This window comes from Lineus longissimus, chromosome 12, assembly GCF_910592395.1.
Source record: "Lineus longissimus chromosome 12, tnLinLong1.2, whole genome shotgun sequence".
NCBI lineage: Eukaryota > Metazoa > Nemertea > Pilidiophora > Heteronemertea > Lineidae > Lineus > Lineus longissimus.
In genome coordinates this window covers 17,055,214-17,079,287 of record NC_088319.1, presented here as the reverse complement: position 1 = coordinate 17,079,287, position 24,074 = coordinate 17,055,214, and the positions used below count along the sequence as shown (strand labels likewise).

At 42.7% G+C, this 24,074-nt stretch overlaps 2 protein-coding genes and 1 long non-coding RNA gene across 3 annotated transcripts; 2 read left to right on the top strand and 1 right to left on the bottom strand.

Moving 5' to 3' along the window:
• Positions 1 to 927: 927 nt before the first annotated feature.
• LOC135497349 (G-protein coupled receptor 157-like) lies at positions 928 to 4,527 on the top strand. Its single transcript, XM_064787174.1, has 5 exons — positions 928 to 1,074; positions 2,233 to 2,759; positions 2,866 to 3,074; positions 3,412 to 3,636; positions 4,055 to 4,527. The coding sequence occupies exons 2-5, from the start codon at positions 2,252 to 2,254 to the stop codon at positions 4,337 to 4,339; spliced, it is 1,227 nt and encodes a 408-aa protein (XP_064643244.1). The 5' UTR covers positions 928 to 1,074; positions 2,233 to 2,251; the 3' UTR covers positions 4,340 to 4,527.
• Positions 4,528 to 5,012: 485 nt separating this feature from the next.
• On the bottom strand, positions 5,013 to 22,639 carry LOC135497347 (cationic amino acid transporter 3-like). Its single transcript, XM_064787172.1, has 6 exons — positions 22,517 to 22,639; positions 18,800 to 19,006; positions 16,694 to 17,532; positions 8,975 to 9,420; positions 5,623 to 6,889; positions 5,013 to 5,260 (listed from the first exon to the last, which is right to left on the bottom strand). Exons 3-6 carry the CDS (start codon positions 16,950 to 16,952, stop codon positions 5,067 to 5,069), a joined length of 2,166 nt encoding a protein of 721 aa, XP_064643242.1. The 5' UTR covers positions 16,953 to 17,532; positions 18,800 to 19,006; positions 22,517 to 22,639; the 3' UTR covers positions 5,013 to 5,066.
• LOC135497357 (uncharacterized) lies at positions 9,927 to 12,310 on the top strand. Its single transcript, XR_010448816.1, has 3 exons — positions 9,927 to 10,055; positions 11,160 to 11,257; positions 11,776 to 12,310. It is a non-coding gene; the product is annotated as an uncharacterized LOC135497357 (long non-coding RNA).
• Positions 22,640 to 24,074: the final 1,435 nt, after the last annotated feature.

Here is a 24,074-nt window from a genome sequence, read left to right as displayed (position 1 = left end):
CACCAGTTTGAATCGACGGTGGGCCTGCCAGGGACAGCTGTGACAGATGATGGCGATGACAAGTCTCGTTCGGCCTGGTGTTCCTTGTTTCTCCTCTCTCACCGAGTTGGTATGACGGTAGAGTAGCCTTGCTTGATAGACATGTAGGGTGGTTATTCTCGATCCTTTTAGGCCTACTCATCACAGGTTCGGATGGAGCTTCCATATCTGATCAGGTCTGATTCTGTCTCTTTAATCTTCCTCAATGTGCTGCCTCAATGTGCTGGCAACACGGCGACGCTATCGGTCCCATTTGGTGTGGTTGTGACCATCCCATCCACATCGATCTCATGTCGGTGTTGGCAAGACAGTGGAGCTAGCCACTGTCTGATCTGCCTCAATGGGATGGTAACACGGTGACGCTCTCAGGTCTATTCGGTCTGGTTATGACTCTCTTTCTTTGCTCATCGCGTTGAAAAGCCGGAGGAGCACCATGTCCGATGCGGTCGGACTGCCGTCTCAACTCGTTCACCGAGCTAACATGGTAGTTGAGTAGCCAGGTCTGATTCAATCTGGTTGTGACTGTCTTAACTTTTCACTGGGTTGACAAGACTGTAGCCGGGCCGTGGAGTTGGATGCGACTCAAGAACTGGAACAGGAAAAGGTGGACCGAGTCAGACATTCAGTTTGGATGTGACTACAGGTCGACGCCAGTGCCCGGGCGCCAGTGACGAGCGCCAGTGACGGGAATAGTGGACAGACATTGAGCTTCGATGTGACCGCTCGTAAGGATGCAATATGTTGCTCTTCTTGAAGCTACAATCATTGTGATCCGATGAAGTAATTCAATGTGTTGTGAAAGCGATAAGTGTGATTCTTGTCAATATGATTATATATTAGTAGATCAACCAACGGTTTTCCATTTGATCATGTGCTCTATCTGACCCTGACCCACTAGAGCAAGATTAATAACCCGATTTCGGTTAGAAACGGAAAGGCATTGACGTACGGTATGAACTTGGCCAGGCGAAGAGGAAGTGGTTGATTGGAAGAATAGCTATGAACCAAGTGAAGTCTTGGTAGAGAAGTCACTTGGTAAGTTTTTTTCCCTGACGTACACCTATTTGATCCCCAACTGCAAAAAGCAGGGCTGTCAATCTCAGCGTTCTGCTTATCTGTACTATAAAACCAGGCCTACGTCGCCCCTACGGCAGTCGTCTCTTCTTCCTCTCTTGATCCCAGATCGAGCTTTGTTTCCATATTGGTGCACCATTCGGCCATCCCATGCGGCCTAGTCTCTCGATCAGTTTCCCAACAAAGCAATTACATAGCGCCCTATTCTTTTAGTCGTCCATTCACGTTATCATCTTTTGTCAGGTCTGTTATGTCTTCATGCGAGACCCACAATCGGGACTCTTCATGGTCTCCACAAGGAGCAGAGGCTGCTCTGTATAGTCTTTATTAGGCGACAGTCACAACATTGAGACAGTCTCGGAGGTCCGTCACAACCCGGAGACACTACAAACTATGTTCATTTCTTCATTCTAATACTGCAACATAGGCCTACGTTGATGTTAAGCGTAAATTTGACGTCATCCCTTCTTTGTGAAAATGAAACGCCTTATATCCTTCAAATAGTCAATTTTATAAACTGTTGGAAACACGATAACCTTGAGCGAATTGGCGTGCGTTTTAATTTCTACGACATAGAAAACATTTACCAGTGTGTATATAAATATACAATTGTTCTTGCACTACAAAAACATCTTGACCCAAATCACGATACTATCATGTTGACTAAATGAAAGTATTACGTCTGACCATTGCCTAAATAGGCTACTGATGATAATAATGATAATATTTTTAAAATAATTATTCATCAAGCCGACTTCCAATCAATTTGATCACGCAGTCTAGTTCGCCTAGGTGATTAAGCCGATGCTGTTAATTCAAGAGACGACTACACTACAGTGTAATATCGTACAGTCCCCTGTGGGTGGGCATTTTAACTAACATCGTGAGAGGTGCGGTGTTTTCTGTAAACATGGCCAATGGCGTGGAAGAGAACAATCACAGGCCCCGAACTTGGGTTGGCATTTTAATATTTTTTTCGTTTTAAGATCGGGGAAACTGCACAATGGAAGAGTCTTTAGATATGCAGCCTAACAGTCCACCGGTGAACAGTAATTGCCTGGGTAAATATATGCCAGGCGAGTGCAATATATTCCAATTTCCTTTTTATCATTCCAACAGATCAGATCTTAGAACAAAGATGGCCGCCACCATGACAACAGAGATGGCAATGAATACGACAGCCACACCCCAGAATTTCACAATTATGACATTGACACCAGTGAGGTTCATGCCACCTGTGCCTCTATATATTCTCATAGTAACAGCTATTAGTTGCGTCTTATCGCTGTTCGGAAGCTTCGCAATATTCTGGACATTTTTCAAATTTCAAACCTTACGGACAACGAGCCGGAAGTTACTTTTATATTTGACAATTGCGGACTTTTTCACCGCGGCAGGATATCTGATGGGGGTGATACGGTATTGGGTAGATTACACATCTGGGAGTGGTGCAAAGGAAGACCAATGTCCAAAAGCTGATGCCGTCTGCGTGGCGCAGAGTTACATTACCACCTGCTCAAGTTTGTGTTCATTCTTTTGGATGATCGTCATCAGTGCGTATTTCATTATTGCCGTCGTCAAGCAAGATGTGGAAGCAGCCAATAGGATGATGGTACCGAGTCACGTGATATGCTGGGGACTTCCGGGTGAGTATTGACCAGAACCGTTTCAAGATACATTCTGTTGCCACCGATTTGAACTTGCCAAGTGCCGTAAATCTCTCAACTAAAAGTCACCATCCATCTCTTGCAGTCTTCCTGACCTCCCTGGCATTAGGTTTCGGTGTCCTGGGCGAGGATCTCTCCTACACCAGCGGCGGGTGGTGCTGGATCACGGCATGTGACCTCTCCAATGATGTCAAGCTTCTCTGGATGCTGGCGACAGGAAAGTTCTGGGAGTTTGTCACTTACATGGTCCTTATCGTCAACTACCTGCTGTTGAAATATTTCATTTGGAAAAGGGTGCGTGCGTACTCGCCGTCTTGACGTCATTTTCTTCTTTGATGAAAGTAAGAATATGGTAGTCTGATTCGACGATCTTATGGTAGTCCAAAACTACGAAGACCAAAGTATCTGAAAACACTTACTTTACCAGAATCGGACAAAGCACAAGAACGAGCAGAATTTTGTAAACTTTTCAAGCCATCTAAGGCTTTTTTGCCTTTGTGCTACATGTAATGTTCATGCTAATGGAACATGAGCACGCGGTAAAGAAAGTATCGGTATTCTATAGACACCGTCGACTACTACTCCCGACGTTAAACTGATACCGCCAATCCTTGTTTTTTTTAAATTTTAGATGCGTTACCACAGCTCACTCCGTCGTCAAGGTATCAGTGTTCCAAGATCCGGGGAACAGTTGTCAGGCAACGACACCATGTTTATCTTCGTTCCCATCATCCTACTGGTCCTCCGGATTTGGGGCAGTTTGAAATTTCTGATTACCATATCACTGTCACCTAGCCAAGGCGGCGACCACGAGTTTGAAAGCAATAAGGGCATCGAGGTGCTCACACTTTTTCAAGTAAGTGTTAAGAGGCGGCGAGGCAGCTCGGTTTCAAGAGTAGCTGGCGAAAGAGAAACCACTAGGGAAACACAGTTCAGCGTATCCCGACAATGCAGGCAGAGTTGCTCATCAACCACAATTATATTTGGTGGCCATTTTCGGGTATTGGTGGCAAGTGGAAGCAAAAATACAAGTACTGCGTCCAGGATTGGGAGCTAAACTATGTCTTTTGATGCGCAATACCGGTTAAGTGTTTCTTGAAGAAATATGGCTCAAACCGAACAAGCGTAGAGCCCCATCCTTGATGCTATGGAAATTTGACTCGGATGCAAGTCCAATGAGGAAACCGAGTCAGAAAAAACCCGCTTCCAGTTGAGATAAAAACATCGTCTGCCATTAACATTATCGCAGAAACTAGTTTCTTTTCATCTTCCAGGGTATCGGCGACAGCGGGCAAGCTTTCTGGAACTTCGTTCTGTTCTGCCTCATGACGCCCGAGGTCAGGGTCGCCATCCTGGCCTCATTCAGGCAGCAGTTCTCCTGGCTGAGGGTCGATTCCATCACGTCGGACACCAGCACGGCAAGCGAAGAGAGCGTGAACTCACAAACCAGACGCCTGGTGCCCTCTATTACCGAAGAGGTGCGCGAGGAATATAACAGAGAACGAACTGCTCTATATCATAAACAGTTTTCAAATTATGATTCCACTTCCTTGGGGTGAATCGGCAATGGTGGAGTAAAATCAATTTTCGTTTCTCCTTGATGTGGAACGAAATCGGGCGACGGGGGCCGCCACTTCCTAGCCAGAGTTTGGGACAATATCCTTGGACAGCATCCTGGACTAAAAATACCAGAAGACCCATAAAGGAAGATGAAAAAGGCACGGAATTCTTTGTTAAATAAATTACCATATTATTCTTATTTCTACAAACAAAATCATCACTTCTAGCTCTTTTAACAACAAATGAAATATATCTTATTGGTCAACATAGCAAATCAAGCTTTCTTGGTTAACATGCAACGTGTGCTCTTCATTCAGAAAATGTGAACAGATTGAAAAAATATGACGAATATCGTATACAAGATCATTCTTTCTCCCAGGTATGGTTTTCATACCGTGTTTGCCCGATGTACAGGTACAGCAGCGAGGTGACTTCCCCAATGACACCAACAACACTACACATAATACATAAATCCCTCTACCCTATTCTAGTCTAGTCTAGTGACGAAATCACAAACTCAAATTTTCTTCTCGTCAGGATTGGTCAGTCTTGAAACATAGAATCAATTCAGTTGTATCGGCCGCTACCTACGAAACGAAACGTAATTCAACGTAGATATACTCTGAAAGATACTCCTTAAAGGTGAATTTGAGCAAGCAGTGTCGAACTATAAAACACTGGTTATGGCATCAACTGTCTGTGGTGTTGCACATGATCATCTTCAATTCAACCTCTAATGTTTTGAGCCAAAAGGCTGCCCGCTTCCTCGTCTTTGTGATCCTCCCTGTGACTCCGCACTAACCTTTGCGTCATTTCCGGCGGCGGGATGGGATCCAATAGAACTCTTTCTTCTTCTGATAAGGGGTATGGCCTCGCCTCGGTGCTGTTTCGAATGCCGTAGATGAAGTATATCAGAACTCCTGGAAGAAAGAATCAGAAATGAGATATGCCCGATTTGAAACTTGGGGATGCCGAATGCGGCTTCAGATGCCGACACTTGATGACATCGTATTTAAGGACAACCTATGAGCGTAAAATAACATCTAATGCCTACTAAGATACCGGCAATTTGCATTTAAGATAGCGGAAGTACAGTTCGCTAGGATTTACTATATTGCTAAGAGACCTTTGGGTCAGTATAGCTCTTACAAAGTGCTTTTCATTGGGAACCGTACAGCTCAAAGAGCCAGCAGAACCTTGTAGTGCAATCCAAGGGCAGAAAGAGCCACCGAAATATCGAAAGGACCGATTTCCTTTAAGCTGAACTGTTCAAATAACTCACCTACTGACATCCACACGATGAATCTTATCCAAGTCACCCTAGACAGCTTAATCATGAGGTAAATGTTTACAAATATAGTCACTAGAGGGAGCCAGGGGACTAGTGGCACTTTGAATGAGAGTTTGGCCGCACCCTTCCTGTCCTGGGGTTGTAGTCCTATAAATACTGCAAGAGCCATTATGAACATGGACACCACGATCATGCTACTAACTGCAATTGGATTCCTTCCTTTCAAAGCGTCTATGGCGTACGTAACAATAAGAGAGAAGACCAGAAACAAACACGAGATGACAAAAGTTGCTACGGATACTCGTCTGCCTGTAGTGGAAGTTGGCCCAGGATACTTCGTTGTTGACTTCCGGTCATGCCTTTTGGGACTGATTTTGACCTTTCCTCGATACTCATTAACAATGGCATCAATGTCAGGATCGGACGAATCTTCCTTCTCGATCAGATTTTGATTTTCATTGTCACTGAGACTAGATTCAGAACTGTCGTCTACGTCTTCACATGTCGGGTCATAGTGAGCACCACTGCCGTTAGGAGACGCAGCCAAACCGTTGGTTGCAGCAGTAGACCCGGACGGTTTATCTGGTGCTCTTTGGATGGTAGCTTTGATAGAAAACATATCACTTTTCAAGATTTCTTTGACATCCAGTTTAGGTCTGGGCCGTCGCCGTGGAGACCGTTTTGGCGTCAGACAGGTGTCCATAATTTTAGTTTCGTCAGGCTGATACCGTAGAATGAGCACTGACGTACACACTAATGTATACGCCAAGAGAGTTCCAATCGACATCATTTCCACCAACTCATGAAGGTCGAATAACATTGTAAAGAACGCCGTCATGACTCCAGGAACTATTGTGGCTAGGATAGGCGTTTCCGTCCTTTCGTTCACTTTACTAAAACACTTAAAGAATAATCCATCACTCGCCATTGCATAGATAATCCTCGGTAGCGGGAACATACTGCCCAATAGGCTCGAGGCTAGCCCGAATACTGCACCGGAGCCGATAACATATTTCGCCCAATGGACCCCTATAGCTCCGAAAGCCTCCGCTAGGGGTGCGCTTGAGACAAGTGTTGAGACCGGTACGATGAGAGATATGACAGCTGACACCCCGACGTAAGCAAGGTAACATGAGACTAGTGTTACCACGATTGCGATGGGTATGCTCTTGCTTGGGGTTCGAGCTTCCTCGCCCGTGGTCGCGATGATGTCGAAGCCAACGAATGCATAGAAACATGACGCAGCACCGGACAAAACCTGGAGAAAAGAAGAAAATGGTAAAAAAGACGCTAAAGAAGATGGTCAAGTGCCATTTCTGTCAACAGTGAGTTTGTAGCGCTACATAACCGGCAATTATAGTCTTTCTCCATGTCTTATGGGAATATACTAAGGGTTGAACTTGGCTCTCCTGATGCATTTACCCAGCATCCTTGTGGTTTTTCTCCATTCTCTCGAAACGAATAAATGACACTTGACCATCTGAACGGGTAGAATAATAATGCATGCTTACAAAAAGGCGGCTTTAAAGATGATTTACGGTACCACCACCACATACACAGCGCCGCTATTTTTGCACATTTCGATCATGTTATTTGCTGATGCTGAGCCGAGTCGCAAACAAAATCTGATTAATTTCGCGAAGTCAAAAAGAACGATATTAACGCTTGGATGCGGCTGCTCGGTTTGGAAGAAGTCGTCTTTCAGCGATGCGTATATACACACGATGAATGTCCGAGTAAAAAGAACGGTCATCAGTGTTCGTTCTAGAACCATCGCGGAAGCTGAAACCTTATAACACAAGTCATCACAACATGCATGTCGTGACTTCCGCAAGACACAGCATACATGTTGTGACTTTTACTTGGGCGAAGATTGTGTAAGATTTTCTGCGAACCATCTGTAACCAATCCAAAAGGGGGCTGTCAGACTGAGTCCAATGGAATAGTCGTCATATACGCATAAAAATCGCCCTGAGCCTTTTTTAATCCATAAAACATAAAATTTCCTGTCAAAATTAGTATGACTTCCGCGCACAACGAGAGAGCGGATGTAATAGTTTTTACCGTACTGAGATGCTCACTTCATTCGAAAAGCTTCCGACGCCGTCGCCGCTATCAAATGAGTTTGATAGTCGCGCGTCGTGACAGGAATAAAGTCTCGTTCTCTCTCGGCCAAGGCGCTGGTTTGTTGCTTCTCAGACAATGGCAACACCAATCTACTCAAAGCGACTGTGAGAATACAATTTTGATTCAATGCGATTGTTTCTAAAAATATCTGAAATATCTGGTAAAGAGAACAAATTTTCTCGAAGCTGTTTACCAGGAGTCTTTTTCTAAATGAGGATTGAACGCTCCGGCTGATACTGACGACTTGGGCATTATCCCATAAATGTTCTCATTCTCAGAGGCAAATCTAAACAGTTAGCAATTCAATTGGTTTCCTCAAATGCGCCAAGGGACAAGGTTGACGCGATCTTTGATCTTTAACTTTTATTTCCCGATAATGAAACATAAACGATGAGAGAGGAGCCCGGGGATATGAATGGTGAATCGATGACGCTGTTAATCATCAGCCGGCGCTGAAGGCGACCGACCTTTACCGATTGCCGAAGGTACCCGACCTTTACCGATCATTGCCGAAGGCGCTGACAGTGTCATTAACTGCTTTTTACAGCATAAAAGCTGTGAAAATGAACGATACTAACAAGAGTCAACAAACTTTCCCTCAAGCGATGGCAGCATTTTTTGTGTTTTGTGATTAAATTACAACATAATCTGATGCAATATGCCTGTCAAACATGTCAAGTGCGTGACATTTAGGAAGGCGTCTACTTAAACACAAAAAGTCGTGTATGGTGAATGGTGAATTTAATAGGTTTTGGTTATCAGTTGTCAAGCTAGTATTATACGCGGTTTGCGGCTAGCATCAATGCTCATCGTGTTTCGTTTATACGTTCGAAATCTTTAATCATCCATCAATTTCAGTCGAGAATTTCGCGACTTAGGCTACGCCATGAATCAGGCAATCGCCTCAGATTTTCCTACAGAGAGTATGGCGGACCAACGCCCCTCTGATGAAGAACTTTTTAAAGGTCTGATTAACTGCGGCGGAAAACCAGTTTCGAAGGCGTTTTGGTCAGTTACTTCAACTGCCCAGCAATGCCTTACATCGAAATGTATCGCCTGTGTTAGCCATGCGGTTTCTCGGGTTGGCCGCATTTTGCCGCTTTAGTGAAAATCAAGCTTTCGGGAAAATTTGGTTAATTTTGTGACAGTGGCCTGAATTAATGATTATCTCATTACGCCAACCTTCAAACCAAGTATTCACAGGACGATATCTTACCCCTTCAGCTCCGTAAGGGAAGAACCCAGGCGTTCCCTTCCAGTTGTCAAAGTTGAGGTGAAACAATCCGAGAATGATGATGAAGACGACCAAACAGATATTTAACGTATTGAACACTAAGGTATACACAGCAGACGATTTGACTCCGATGGCCAAGACGGCCGTCACGAGAATTGTCACGAAGAAACCTAAGAAGTCAGGATAGCTTCCGAGGGTCGGCACCCGTCCTATATGTTCTAGAGTCCAGTATTGTATCTTATTGCCCGTGAGGAAGTCCAGGCCTCCGCTGAGCGCCCTCGCATCTGCAGCAGTCCCGATCATGTATTCGAGGACCAGGTTCCAGCCGATGACAAAAGCGATGAATTCCCCCACGGTTTTGTAGCTGTAGGCGTAGGCGGAGCCTGTGGTTTTGGGTACCCTGGCTCCGAATTCAGCATAGCAAAGACCTGAAATGGGCAAGAAAATGGAATCATGGAGTAAGTAAAATGAAATTGAGAGTCTTTAACATAAGACTGTAAAAAGGCAAAATGTAACTACTTGCAATGCACCCCACATTGCTCAAATAGGCGACTTGTCAATGTTTCATTATGTAATCGGCCATTTTTATCATGTAACCGGTCATTTAGACCTTTTCATGTCGAACGTTTAAAAAAAATACTTTGCTTAAATGAGATAACACAAAACTCTCAGTTCTTCGATACTAATGTCATCAAAATCAAACAAGTGCTGGAAAAGATCCTGTAGCCTCGACCCACATTATTTTTACAATGCCATTCAATGGATCCAACGACAGAACAAAAGTCTCTCATTTGCTGATAAAACATAGTCTGCCTGTTGACACTAAGCCGGTCTGTCTTTAGAGGGGTGGAGGAAAGAAAGAAAGGAAGGAAGAAACTAATGCCCGGGTGGTGTGACGTCAAATCTATTGTCCTTGGTCATGATCGGTCGCGCTTGATTTGAACCGGCGCCATTTCGTTTGTGTGTGTACTGCGGAGAACATCGCAGGAACACTTTCACCGATTTAAAACATCGATTTAACTAAAATATTCCAAAAACTAAGTCAAGATTGCTGCAGCAGAAGGTAGGGCACATTACATACGCTTGATAATGGTCAGGATTGATTTCAACAGGTTTTTATTGTCGTTATAGTTATGCAGTCAAGCCGGCAATGAACTGCGGTTGGAAGCGAATGTATTACTTCACGGAATATGTACAATGTACTTCATGCACATGTTCACTGCAAATATCAATTGTCTTTCCCAATCAAATACCATTTGTCCATTTCACTTGGCTCCACTCTCCCGACTGTGGTGTAGCACCCGACTATAACTGGCATGAATAGGGAATACGCTGGTTATGGATGTCAGATAGTGGTTCCCTGACTTTTGCAAACAATTCCACTGGGCGTATCCCACGCGGCGACACCAAGGACCGCTGGCTGATCTATTGATATGTTCGTAGCAGGGTGTCAAAGTCGGAGAGACGAAGAGCCACTCGTCTCTTGTAGGGGGTTCAGTGGAAGTGTTTGCATTTGTTAGCCTATAAACACAAGATTTTAATCCTTCAGTCTCGAGTTTGGCGGAGAAACTAATCTTACAGAAGGCCCAGTCATATCTCGTCATTGACAGTATCTCTGGGAGGCCCTGTGTGCCGTCGATCCAATATTCTTTGAGGCTGTGGGAGAGACTTCTTGTTTAAACAGTACCATTCTGCCACCTCTAAGGCATACAATGGAAACTTACAAACACAAGATTTTAATCCTTGTCTCGGGTGTCTTTGAGAGAACTGATCACACACAATTCCCAACCTACTCGTCAGCCAGCTGACAGATTACCTGGGTCGAACGTGTTGCTGAGATGTTTTTGAAGAGATACTTGTGGCTGTTGGAGAGCCTCTTGTCTAAACAGTGCCATCCTGCCCCCTCTAAGGCAAATAGTGGTAACTAATAAACTGACTGCGAAATAAAAGCAGGTTAAAAACAATGTTTTTTCATTTAATCATCATGTTTCGATGAAAAGTAGCTGAACTATTATATGTAGCTGAAAGACCATGAACGGTTAGCATGTTATTGCCAGGAAAGACGAAGAGCCGGACAGTCCTGGTCTAAATTGAAAGAGTGTTTGATAGCAAGATAGGCATTTTGATATTGACCATGACCCTAACTCTATTCTGTCTCTTATTTCAGAGGTATGTCCCACGTGCCCGGCCGATGAGGTGAGAAAGCGAGAATGGTTGGTGTCATCTTCACAATGACGAGGTGGCAGTGCCCACTTTGAACATGACGTAAGTGTGTAAAATGTGTTACCAAGCTAGATAACCATTTCATTTGACTGAGAAATACAACGGAGATCCAACTGCACCTGATGCATGGGTACAACCCAGTGCAAGCAAAAGAAGCCTCCAAATGAGAAACACGAGTATCTCACCAGGGGTTTTTTGATGCAATTTGTGCACAATCATAGTGGCACGCAACAAATGTACAGTTTCACATACTAGGAGACTGGTATTTAGAGCATGCCAATGCCATGGCAAATGCTGAGTGAATAACAATTTCTATTCTCTCAAATCTGCTTGTCTGTTACATGTATTTATATACAACTTTCCAGAAGTGGGGCGCCGAGTGTCCGAAATAGTGATGTCATGAGGGGAAACAAAGCCTTATAGTGGAGGGACAAAGGAGATAGTCATGGTTGACCAACACACTTGAATGCCTTTGATGACGGACAAAGGGGAAAAGGTTAGTTCCAATGCAAGCCACCAATTTCGGGAAGCATGGATACATGTATGTTATTTCGTTTCAGGGTCTTGGACTGTCTGCCTTCCAACGACCGATTCTGGGTCCCCCATCGATGTTTACAAATCACCTGCCCTACTCCTACCCACGTGACAAGACCTCCATCGAGACGAAACAACTCTCGAACAGAAATACTGACAAATCTGTATAAGTGCTTGTAACAGTTTCAAATGCCCTCGGATAAAGTTCCGGGGACGATTAATTTTATGATGCCAGTTTAATCTCTGCCGGAGTGAGGTGTTGAAGGTCATTGGTCTCAGTAGAACCATACCTTGACCGGCACTAACCTACAGGGAAGGACTTTTTCCAGGGGACAATCCAAACTGGAGCGCCACCTGTTTCTACATGTAGTGCCTACAAAACATTTCATTGAAAATATCTTTTTGTAAAACCTGTGATTTATATACATTTTCATTGTAATTGTCTTTTTGTAAAATATTCAGTCATTCTTTTACATAGACCACTCTTGAAAACAATATGTCAGTAATTTGAATATGAATTTGTCCTGAACATAATTATGAAATAAAGAATGGAAGATTTCACGGTCTAGTTTGTTGTTCGTATATTTCATCATAGACCCCACATAAAACAATTAACTTGTCTGCAACAAGCGACCCCTGCAAATAAGCCATCAGAATCAAATGTGTTGTCTCATCCCTCGCAGTCACAACGGCATACCAACATCGATGACGATATTTTTTCAGTGCCTTAAGATGGTCTGCTGATACTTCAGGGTTGGTGCTAATAGCTGGGTGTCGCCACAAGAGGTGACTTGTCGTCAGTCTTCTAAAATCAATTTGACTGTCACATCCGGCGACACCAGTGACTGCGACAAAGACTAACCACCAACTAATGACTTACCCAACCTTACCTCTGCCACCGGGGGCGCTCAGTCGCTATTGTTAGTTTCATTCTCCAAAGCATACATACTATTTAGGTTTTTATTCAATATGCTGGATCCGTCAACAAGATCGTTGAAAGGTTAGAGTGAGGCAATGACTAGCGCTCAAAGCGAACTGACTCTCTATTTGCCCGCGAATCAGAAAGAACAGTTACCCCACAGCAAACCTGCCAAAGGATATCGCCATGTACCTCTATGGTATCGCCAGAATGCACAGTCACTCTCGGCCATGTATCTATCTCACTGAACAAACACTTCCACAAAATATTCCCTATCATCCGTGGACCCCGTCTCAAAATCCGTAATGGTTACCACAACATCTACGGTCGCCTTGGAAACACGAATAACCAATTTTGATATGGCTAGTGGCGTGGTAGAGTGCAGATAAAGCACATCTTTTAAAGATTCAGGGCGATTTTTTTCTCATGTGGTAATAAACGAGAATTCCTCAACTTACTCCATCTGACACAGGAGTCTCCGCTTGCTTTCTACAAAAGCAAATCGCTAAGTATTTAATCGGATGTCAGCATTACCCAGGAAGTAAAACATGTATACTTTGAAGAATCTTCACCGACACTTTCGAGACGATTCCCTGACTCCTCTGCTACATAAAGATATAGATATATTTACAAAAAGTGTCTTCCTATTGTCATCGGTGCAGCAGAAACCGTCTCTTAAGACTTAACGAAAAATGGCAACCCTCGACAAAAACTTTATTCCCGGCACAATTACTTAAAAATGACTACAAACTTAACCAATGTTCTGCAATGGACGCAACAAAGGTTATTTCGTTACCATGGAGACGAGAAAGCGCTGAAACCGGTCGTCATTCGATAATGGTCGCTTTTTGCCGGCAATCATCGAATTGACCGTAAGAAAAAGTCATGTAACTCTATCCATTACTATAGGTTGGTAAATAAATGTGAGTCAAAGTGTTACTGGCAAGAGTTGCTGGTAATGGCGTTATGGGTTGATTGAGACTGTGTACATGGGTCATTTTCAGTATTGTTGACAGTGACTAAATAGGAAACTGATCAGATACCAAATGGTGGCCGCGCATTTCTGGATGAAATTGCCGCCTGCGAGACTGCTCGTCTTCCCTCGAACAACTTCGGGGGCGTATTTGATCATAGTACTGTGTGGAGCGATAAAACGTTTAGGCCGGTGCTGATGATCAACTATCAGTGCCACAACTCGGCAATTGATTGTTCCGAATGGTAATAATGTGATAATCACACTTTTTACTGCATCACAACTGTTCATCACGATAATGTGGAGGGATAGACCACCAATTGAGGAAGCTAGTGTTAGATGCATGTAGAGAAAATGAGCAAAACCCATGATTAGGCGAACTGACTGAAAAAGCGTTAGGGCAGCTGAGTTCAATGCTTTACACTGGCGTCTTTCCCTGGTAACCAGACCAGGAAAAGGTTACACAGTCGCAAGAAAATTTCTAAGCCAATTCTCACAATGGAACTTGATTACGTTCTGCATTACATGTAATATCCTCAATGAAATGGAGCTGGGAGGCGTCAAAAAGTACGCCCTATGCGGCATGTCTTAGTACGACATGTGTTAACACAATCAATAAACGATGATATAAACTTTATCGATTTGATATGAATTATATCGCATGTGAACGAGGAAATGGTGACGCCCACCTTAATGATGCAGACACGAAGATGCTGACGCGAAGCTAATGAGTGTCGGTAACATCGAGTATAGCTATAAATCCAATCCATACTTGGTATTGTCTACAGTTCAATATTCAGCAAAATGACACAATCAAAATGCTCAATAATCATTGCTTTATGTCACCTACTTGCTGATAGTTCAGATGTTACGGTAGCTTTCTGGCATTAACTACATGCAGATCCACAGGAGTTCTCGAATAAGTATCAGCATTCTGTACACAAGAATGCTCAATATCAAATTGATATATTCATCGCTGTGTTGTGGAATCTTGTGTTGAATTGTCTGAAAGTGTGTTGCGAAATTTTGTGATGGATTTCATGTTACCTGTACCGATAAGTTCTCGGGAATCTAAAACCAAGTCCAGTGCCAGTAGAAATCGCGGGTCATATTGTAACTTATGCTAAGGTAGGCCGTTAAACAATTGCAATAAAGGGACGACGAGGATCAATTTTTGCGGAGCAGCATATCTGAATCAATTCAAAGGAATAAAGTAACGCTCAATATCAACCATACAATGATAATGTTCTAGTTGATATCAACTATGGACACTGCGCAATGCGGGTATCAGGGCACGCCGTTAATACCACTGTCGGTGGCTCAGCGCTTTATGAAACTTTCATAAGCTGTCACGAAGCGATCTAAGGACAATGGCTATGCTGGTATTAGATATCGCGTTGTTGGAGATTACTGCGTTTCTTCCTCCATTGGTATAGCGAAGCGAATGCTTGGTTTTTCTTATGAGAAACGAGAGTGGTTCTGTGGCATCAGAACGTGCGATATAGTGTCATTATCAGTACCTTTATTATCAATATCATTTTTATCTTGAAAACCCCTGAACCCGAACTTTACAAACTCAAGTACACACTGATTTTAGACTGCAAACACACGTCACTCGAAATCTGAAGAGGAATGGAGAATTCCAATCTATTCGTTAAACTGTTGAACGTGGCATGACTCGTAAGGTCAATCTGTGAGTGACGTACATCGACGATAGTGAAATCAATAAAAAGCACCCGGTTCTTGGCAATGTCAGTTTTTAGATTGATACCTCAACTTCTCCTCTGCAGAAAGCGATCTTAAACCAATTGTAATTGCTACATGACCGCGTTATATCCGAGGCATCCTCAGGTTTATGTGATCGAATTCATTTCTTTCATTTGAAGTTATCATTCTCTATGTCACGAATCTGATTTGTGTTGTGACAGATTTCCAATAAATGTGAGAGAAACGGGAGTTACATCAAAGGCCGTCTATTTGAGCAATGTCACAATCGTTTATATTATTACACATTACAAGTGTGAAGTTCTATAGACCGAGATTTTGTCGAAAGGGGCTCTGGCAAGTTTTGAATCCTTCAAGACCTCAAGCCCACTCAAGAGGAAGAACGTGGCAGCCTCTGGAAGGTGTCTGCAAGTCACCAGATGAGACACCAGAGCCTGTGCTCCAGAAATTCCCACTGTGGTACACCGAAAACAGTACATTGATAGAGACGAAGCACTGCTGATCAACGGAGGAAGAAAAGACGACGGTCAGGCTGTCAGAGGCATATACCTGGTTCGGTAGCATAGCCATAATAGAAAATCGAACGCTGAGAAGAAGATGGAATCCTTGCCAATAAAATTATGTCGTCTGCTTCAACGACGTCAAGCATGTCTTGACCTACTTCAGCTTGGAATATGCCAATACGATCCCAAAGGCCAGGGGAACTGCCGCTAGTCAAATTCATTTCTTCAAGTAACACGTATATATCTAGCGGAATGTGTGTCAGAGTATTTTTGTGTTATGCAGCAACCAGTAAGCAAAGTTCTGACTTATTCAATAAACTAATACTTAATAATCAGCATCGAGAATAAAAAAATATAATACTTAATGACAAATATCCCAGCAGCTGTTGGTAATTGAGCAGGTGCATCTCCGACAATACAAATTTGATACAGTTTGTCAGGAACTGCAGTGTTTGTATGACAGTGTCAACTTGCGTGGGGCAGGCAGGACTCTCATTTAATTAAACTCCCTGGACTGATGTAAGAAGTGCTCAAGTAAATGACATTATACTTCCTCCAAAGTGATCAATATCATCTCAATGATATCTGTAGAGCCCTATGTTAGATGACAGACATTACCAGACTGATTTCACCCAGTTGGTTAGAATATCATGAGAGATATCCACAGGCAAATAATAGTCGAAAATATTAACCAGGAGGTCAATTTCCTCGCAGAATGACAGTCGTTGTAAACCACTTTTTTTCTTATTGATGGAATCATTCTATCAGTTGGTAGCGTGATCGCCTTGTCTTTCACTTTGTGTCACTTATTGACTTACACTTACCTGACAACAAACTCGCAATGGCAGCAATAGTAAACGAGAGAATCACAGCAGGTCCAGCAATATTCTTGGCCACTTGCCCGGCCACCACGTACACCCCTGCACCAAGTATACTCCCGATCCCTAAACTGATCAAGTCCAGCGTACTCAGACATGTTGAGAGGTCCGAAGGCTCACCGGAGGGCCGATACTGGCGCTTAGTTCGGAACAAGGCGTGCCCGAGGCCGCTTAGGGCCCGGCCAGCCTGCTGGAAAAACACCATGGCGATGGAGTTTTGGTTGTCACACAGTTGTTGGTGAGAGAGGAAAGCTTATGATCAGAGATATGGTAAACACATGAACGCATCAACGGTTTCTCATTAATCTCTGACCATATTCCAGCACCAATGTTTTGACCGATTTCCCTCAACTGCAACTCCAAAGTATTCTTACGTGTCACCGTCACTTAACTATTCCTGTTCCACACAAATATGACTAAACTCGGATCAAAGTTCAAATGTCTCTGCAAGAATTCACTGACTCCAGCTGTAATCTTACTGAAGGTTACTCATCAACCTTGCTTCTTGTCTATTCCACACAAAGCAATCCCTGAATCATAAGTTTTGCTCTTAACACTAATCCACTAAGACCCTGAACTTAAACTTGACCCTGTTCCCTTGAATTGACCCTCCGCAGCCAGGTTCCTTCCAATCTCACTGACTTTGTGTATATGATTCGGTCCATCTGACTTCTTTCTCCTAAACTGCATTAACCCTGGTTCTAATATATCACGGCATCCAATGTATCCTTATTCTTGCCGAAGATTGTCACGAAATCCAACTGGATACATTATTCGCTCAAAATCTGAAAAATACCACACAAAAGTAAAAATGAAAATATAAAAACTACGACACTGGTGTTAAATTTCTTTTCTGTTAGAGATGATAATTCCTCCTGTGTTGTAATTCCTGTGTGCAGATATCCCTCAGGGAAAGGTATTGAAAAAAACAACATCAATAATCTTTAAAACTCACAACACAGCATGATCTAGCTGTTGTTCCTAGTTCTACCATTATTATCCTGCTTGAAAAATTATAAAAACAATATCTTCCTTCGACATCCGATTAATCAACGTGGATGAATGTCCATGGACAAGAAAGTACCTTGCATATTCACCATATCATGGCCAATAATAAGCAGATAAATATAATTTCCATATATAACATTTCCTATTCCTATGCCTATGCCTGTACGGGACCACTGGTATTGAAATTTCGCAGTGCACTGCAATAACCCATATGCCGTGCTGGAAAAGAGAATTAGTTTGCATACAAAGTGGCAAACCAGTTTTGATAACCAACCTGATCAAATGGATACTCTGGCGAACTTACCAAGAGCAAGATCACCAGCAAGTCCATGCATAGGGGAACAGTTAAGCATGTTGGGAATCCACAAGCTTGCCAAAGAAGGAGATTTGCCGTCTAAATCTTGCAGACTAAATATAAGATCTCCCTCTAAAGCAGACGCCTTGACAGTGAATACTAACGTCGCATAAGGGCCATCATTGAGTGATTATATCATTATGTCATATATTGCAACAATTTGGGCCCCGTATTTCGAAACATTAAAAATAAAACCCCCAGATTTGAACACATTCTCCTTACTGCCCATTAAATAATAGCACCAATGCTTGTTTCAAATCAAGCCACTGCCTCAAACACCAGTAAACAAATTCGCAACGATAAACTCAAAATGTTATTTATAACAATGACATCATAGAACGCGTCACACCAAACAAAACCAGCTGATTGGTGTAGCAGTAATGACAGCGCCGAGGAAATTGAATTCCGCATCTACTGATTGGTACATTGGCAATCACGATACCGGAGAAACCAAATTTGTTACTGCTGATTGGATAAAACGAATGCGTGTTTCTTCAGTCTACTATTTGCAATTACACTCTCCTTGCTGAAGCTAGCTTTGATCATGATGCACTCTCAAGGACAAATCAACCTGCGTTTTAGAACCATTGATGACGGACTTTTGTCGGATAAATTAGGATAAGTTAGAGAAACTGTTAAGAAGTCGGAAAAGCCTCCTACTAGGTGAATTGAACTAGTACTATACAAACCTGACCGCGGAAATCCCTCGATGATATCATATCTATTATGAATTTACATGAACAGGTTCATTAGTTCACAGAGCTGATCACACGATTCTGCAACTCCGACATCAGTATCTGTTCTCTTTAAACGGAGGTTGGGGTTTTCTTCATTCTGCTTTTGCGCTATGATAGTTGCCAAACTAAGATCTTCCAGTTCTGTTACCAGCTTGTCACCTGGAAAAAAAAGATAATAAGTTTTGATTGAAATCAAATTACTAAGCTTGTAGGCCTAAAAACCATAGTTTTGGGTGAGAACTACTTGATATCATCATATTTCCATTAGCCATGAGTTGCAGGAATTACTCCGACTTTAAATTTCTATTTGTGTACAGCACTTTCTGGATTATCTTTTGACACTCCTATCTCGTATACAAAAATTGAAATATCGAGAGACTTAGTATACTGAAAATCACTGGTTATGTCAGGATGGTAACACATGCGACCATTATACAATTACTATTCATGGCAATTTTGAGAATTCTCGCCAAGGCCGACACCATGTGTCGCATTCCTATAATCATGAAACAGTACATCGTTAGTGTGTTATCTACGGGTTAGTTACTATGAATATAATTATCATGTGCTACATATTGGACGGACCATCGTTCAGTGTACTACCCATCCGCAATAGCAGCTGCACAGTTCGATTGTTGTTGTGAAAGCCACAATATGGTACTTGTCGCCTTGTGTTTCCCTTCGTCAATTGTAATGTTGAAACTGTCAGCTCTTCAAGTATCACTGATTTTTCTCTCCAATTTTTACTGAGTGCACGCTCGTGTGACTTTAATTGGCGCACATGCGGCACTTAAAGCAAACGGCCGATTGATTCACCGTGAGTAAGCGGTTCCACCAGCAGCTGTGTTGGGAAATAATTAGTGCGGACACAACGTTGACCCGTAGGCCTTTTGGTGAATCACTACGGTTGAGCTTCTGGTTGACATATGTTAAATACATGATTTATGTATGTACTTTGACACCGGTTTGACACACGGCGCAGACTCAATCGCGTTTCCGCATGCACGGCTTAGCCTATCCATATTCATGCAGTTTTACATGATTTTAGGGCACCATCATGAATACCACATGTTTCTATGTGTGTCTGGTGACTTCTGTGCATAGTTAACGTATTCCTCGTTTGATTTACATGTATATATTTTCGGATCGCATATATCATGGCGAACATCAACTTCGAACTCCGCCGGTTTTTGACACAGCTACGCTCCCCCTTTCGTGGAAAGAAACACGAAGTGATAAAAAACACTGGATTGGGGTGCTAGATAATGATCTATTTGAGAAAAATGAATCGGAAGGAGATACTGATATTATTATCATGTAGGCCTCGACGCGGAAATGACGTTCTGCACACGTTCTCTGTTTGCGTTGTATTGTCGGTGTCGCCAACATCAGATACGGTTGGGAATTCAACAGCTGGATCGCCTATTAGATTCAATAATGAATAATTCTATAAGGAATTTCCAATTATGATAACTATCAGTGCTGATATATTGGAATACGATGAGAGGAATCTATGTACTCAACCACAATCTAAGATCATCTATTAGACAGAGGTTGCCTCATACCAAGGATAATATTTTGATAGGTTTTGTCCCTGCACAGTAGAAAATACACATTTCCTGTTCCGTAGCCAAAAGGTTCAAACTGACGTTCCATGCACCAGACATCAAATGTTTAATAGACTTAGATCGATCAGACACCAGCAAATCAAACTATGTCGAAGTAAAATGAGGTTACGAAGATCTGAATGTTTAATTTAAAGGAACGGTCATCAACCAAATGCATTCTTATTTCTCGGAAGCTGGTGGATTGTACGGGTATTTCATCATGTGGTCATCATCAACAGACCAATCACGTCATCGCTGCAGCTATTTGATTGGCCGAGTCGGACTCAGATCTCTTCTAACTAGACTAACGCGCCAATCAGCATTCTTGATACATTCAAGCATGACTAACACGGCGTCAACTTGTTTCATGCTTTCTTCTATCAAGAAAACGAATTCGTACATTCACCCCACGTCCGCCACGCAATTATTCAATCGCCGAAATTCCGATACTGGCCTATTAGCAACTCGCAGCTAAGTTATCTACCCAATCAAAGACGTCGTCATGGTTACGACAGTCCTAAACGTCAGATTTTGGTCATTTCCCCGACTTTAAGGGATCGCATATTGTGTGTAGTATGTTGGTATCTTTGCTCAGTGACATGAAGCGCTTTAGCGCTTTGACCGTAAAGGCCAATGACAGAGATTGAGAGTATTTTATCTCACCGCTCATGCTGTCTATCAATGGCCTGGGAACCTTAAGGGTTGACCATAGGCACCACCACTTTGGCAAGAACTTGATATCCTCAAGAACTTGATATCCTCAAGAACTTGATATCCTCAAGCAATGAGAACTCACCGCTCATGCTGTCTATCAATGGCCTGGGAACCTTAAGGGTTGACCATAGGGACCACCACTTTGGCAAAAACTTGATATCCTCAAGAACTTGATATCCTCAAGAACTTGATATCCTCAAGAACTTGATATCCTCAAGCAATAAGAACTCCTTCAAAATGAAGTGCATGCCACTTTCGAGGGTGAGAGTTAGTTTTCTGGAAAACAATAAAAACTGACCACTAATCTTGAAATTGGCATTCGCTTCGTTTGAAAGAGTTCTTCATGTAATTGCTTCCAGCCAAACTATGGTCAACCCTCCATCTCCCAGTCGAATGAAAAAGCACGTAACCATTCACGATTCCCTGTACCACGAGGCGATTATTGTCATGTTTGCCTTGTAAATCATAAATTTAAAAAAGAAGCCAAAGCCATAGCCCATTTCGTAAGTTGTTGGCCCGGCGCCCTAAACGGCTGACCATGGCTTGGAAAAAGGTTTTGCTTCAAATGCTGATTTTGGACAAAGTTAGTACTTTAAAATTCAACGTAAGGTACACATCAACTCCCGTGTATTCTGTGTGAAATCATATGCAAATCAGTCTTGTGGAATCGACATCACGTGAGCCGAACTTTTAACAATTTAACAGTTTTAGCGACTTCTGGTTACGAGCGACGTTGTCAATTTATTCTGTATTCTTGAGTAAATATATATGTTTAGTGTTACATTGCCTGGAGCATACACAAGAATGTACTGTGATGGCTGGTCTGTTACAATAATATTATATTTCAGAACTACATGTCCCGGAGGCTTGTCTAATGCACATTTAGATAAAGTCTCGCGTTTGTTGATTTTATGAGGTGGCATTCATAACGTAACACAATGCATTCGAAAGAACGCGTCAACAAAGTAGCATGGAAAGATGTCGGCCATAAAGCTCGTCTACGGTAGCTGTAGATGATATGTGATGATAAGGACTTTTCCTGATACTAACTACCGCATAGATAATAGCCAGGGGTCTCATTTGAGATCGGGTATATACATGCAACAAACTTCAGCATTCCGTTGCCGTGTCGACTGTTTATGCCATTGCTACTGCTAGTACAGTAGTGGCCAAGGCGACACGACACGTGTTTTACTTTCAGTTTTTCTAAACTTTTAATGTTCTTAGAATAATAATCCAAAACTACCTACATCTACAGTCAGTATATTCGACCTTCTCAAAAAGATACAGGCAATGAAAGAACCATGACAACATTAGGATCAAGAAATATAAAAACAACCAAACTCACCTTATTCTGGTGACATCCCGAATCCTCAGGACACGTTTTCCTCACAAGAGCTTATCATTCCTCGTCGAATTCACCAGCTGACTCCCTCCACCACTGATGTAGCGTGTGTGCATTGTCATCGATCTGTGACGTCATCAGCAGTCTCGTTCGATCAGACGAGAGACCGATACGAATAGATTGATATAGACTCTGTTCGAAATTCGCATGGGAATACTTGAGACATGTCCACCTGCTTGAGCGAAACCTACACCAGAATATAAGTGGGACATACTCTCTCAGTGTGAAGCTCATATAAATTTAACCACCGGCGTGAAGTTTAACGTAGAGTCAAGCTTTATAGAAGTTTTGGTTTATGGATTCATTGCTAGAGAGACATATGTCATAACTCTAAGATTATGACAGTAAACTTTTTCATTTCTCGGGCCACAACAGCTGGGCTCATTTATTCCTCCCACCTGGATTTTTATAATGAATGCGAATTCTTTCATAGCGTATTGATCCTATCGCGTTAATCATACCAGTTCATGTACTATGGTACCAGTACATGTGCTATTAAACCAAGTGGCATTTGGTCGACATTTGTTCACAACCCACATGAACATATGCTGCTAGATACCACTGGTTCATCTGCAAGAGTAAAAGAACATAGGTTTGAGATTTTCTGGTCAGGCCATCCATTTGACCACTTCGCATCGAGGAGCTTCTTTTTTTCTGCTGACAGTTCAACTAACGAATGTACTTTTCCCATGCGACCATACCCCATGCTGGCGTGGAAGAGTCGCTTGTAGGGAATTTGTGCCAATAACAGAATCAGCAACAGCGCAGAGGCTGCATGGTCGGCAACAATGCCATCTACATAGAAGTTCTCACAACCACTTCGCCAAAGAGTTTTCCACCAACTGAACATCTTTCAAATCGATCACTTTCAACACAACCATACCACGGATATTGATATCAGAAAAGGCTTCTTGCCATCAATCGTACACTTGATACCGCAGCTGCTGTTACATCAGTGCTTAATGCCAAGAAAGGCTCACAACAAACCCGGGAAAACTTGTTTTTTTCTCAATCATTTGCTTCGTCGAAAACATAACTTATATCTAAATGGAAGCCAGTGAGTGACCTCTGTACCGAAATGGCATTGGAAGTTGGAGGATGATACAATTTTCTTGATGTTTTTGCCCTTACACATGAGATCGGGGTACCATAGCCGCGTTACACTATGGCAACTTGTAGAGATACATGGAACGTAAGTTCTTATCAACAGTGCTCTACTGAATATACTGTCGACATTCATGCATTCCCCAGCCCACTTATAATACGGAAGGTGCACGTGGAAGGTGGTAGAAGTCCGTGCCCAGCCTGATCTAGAAACATTTCTGTACTAGAAACGAACGAACGCACATATTGATTGCCCTACACTTGGCCAATTCAAGTTGAAAGTATCGGGCAATTTGACAACCGTTTGCGAAGACTTCGGATTTCAAGCGTTGGGGACACGGCTATCCTAATCGAAGGGGGACATTTCACCATGTCCTCCTCCACTTCGGGTAATATA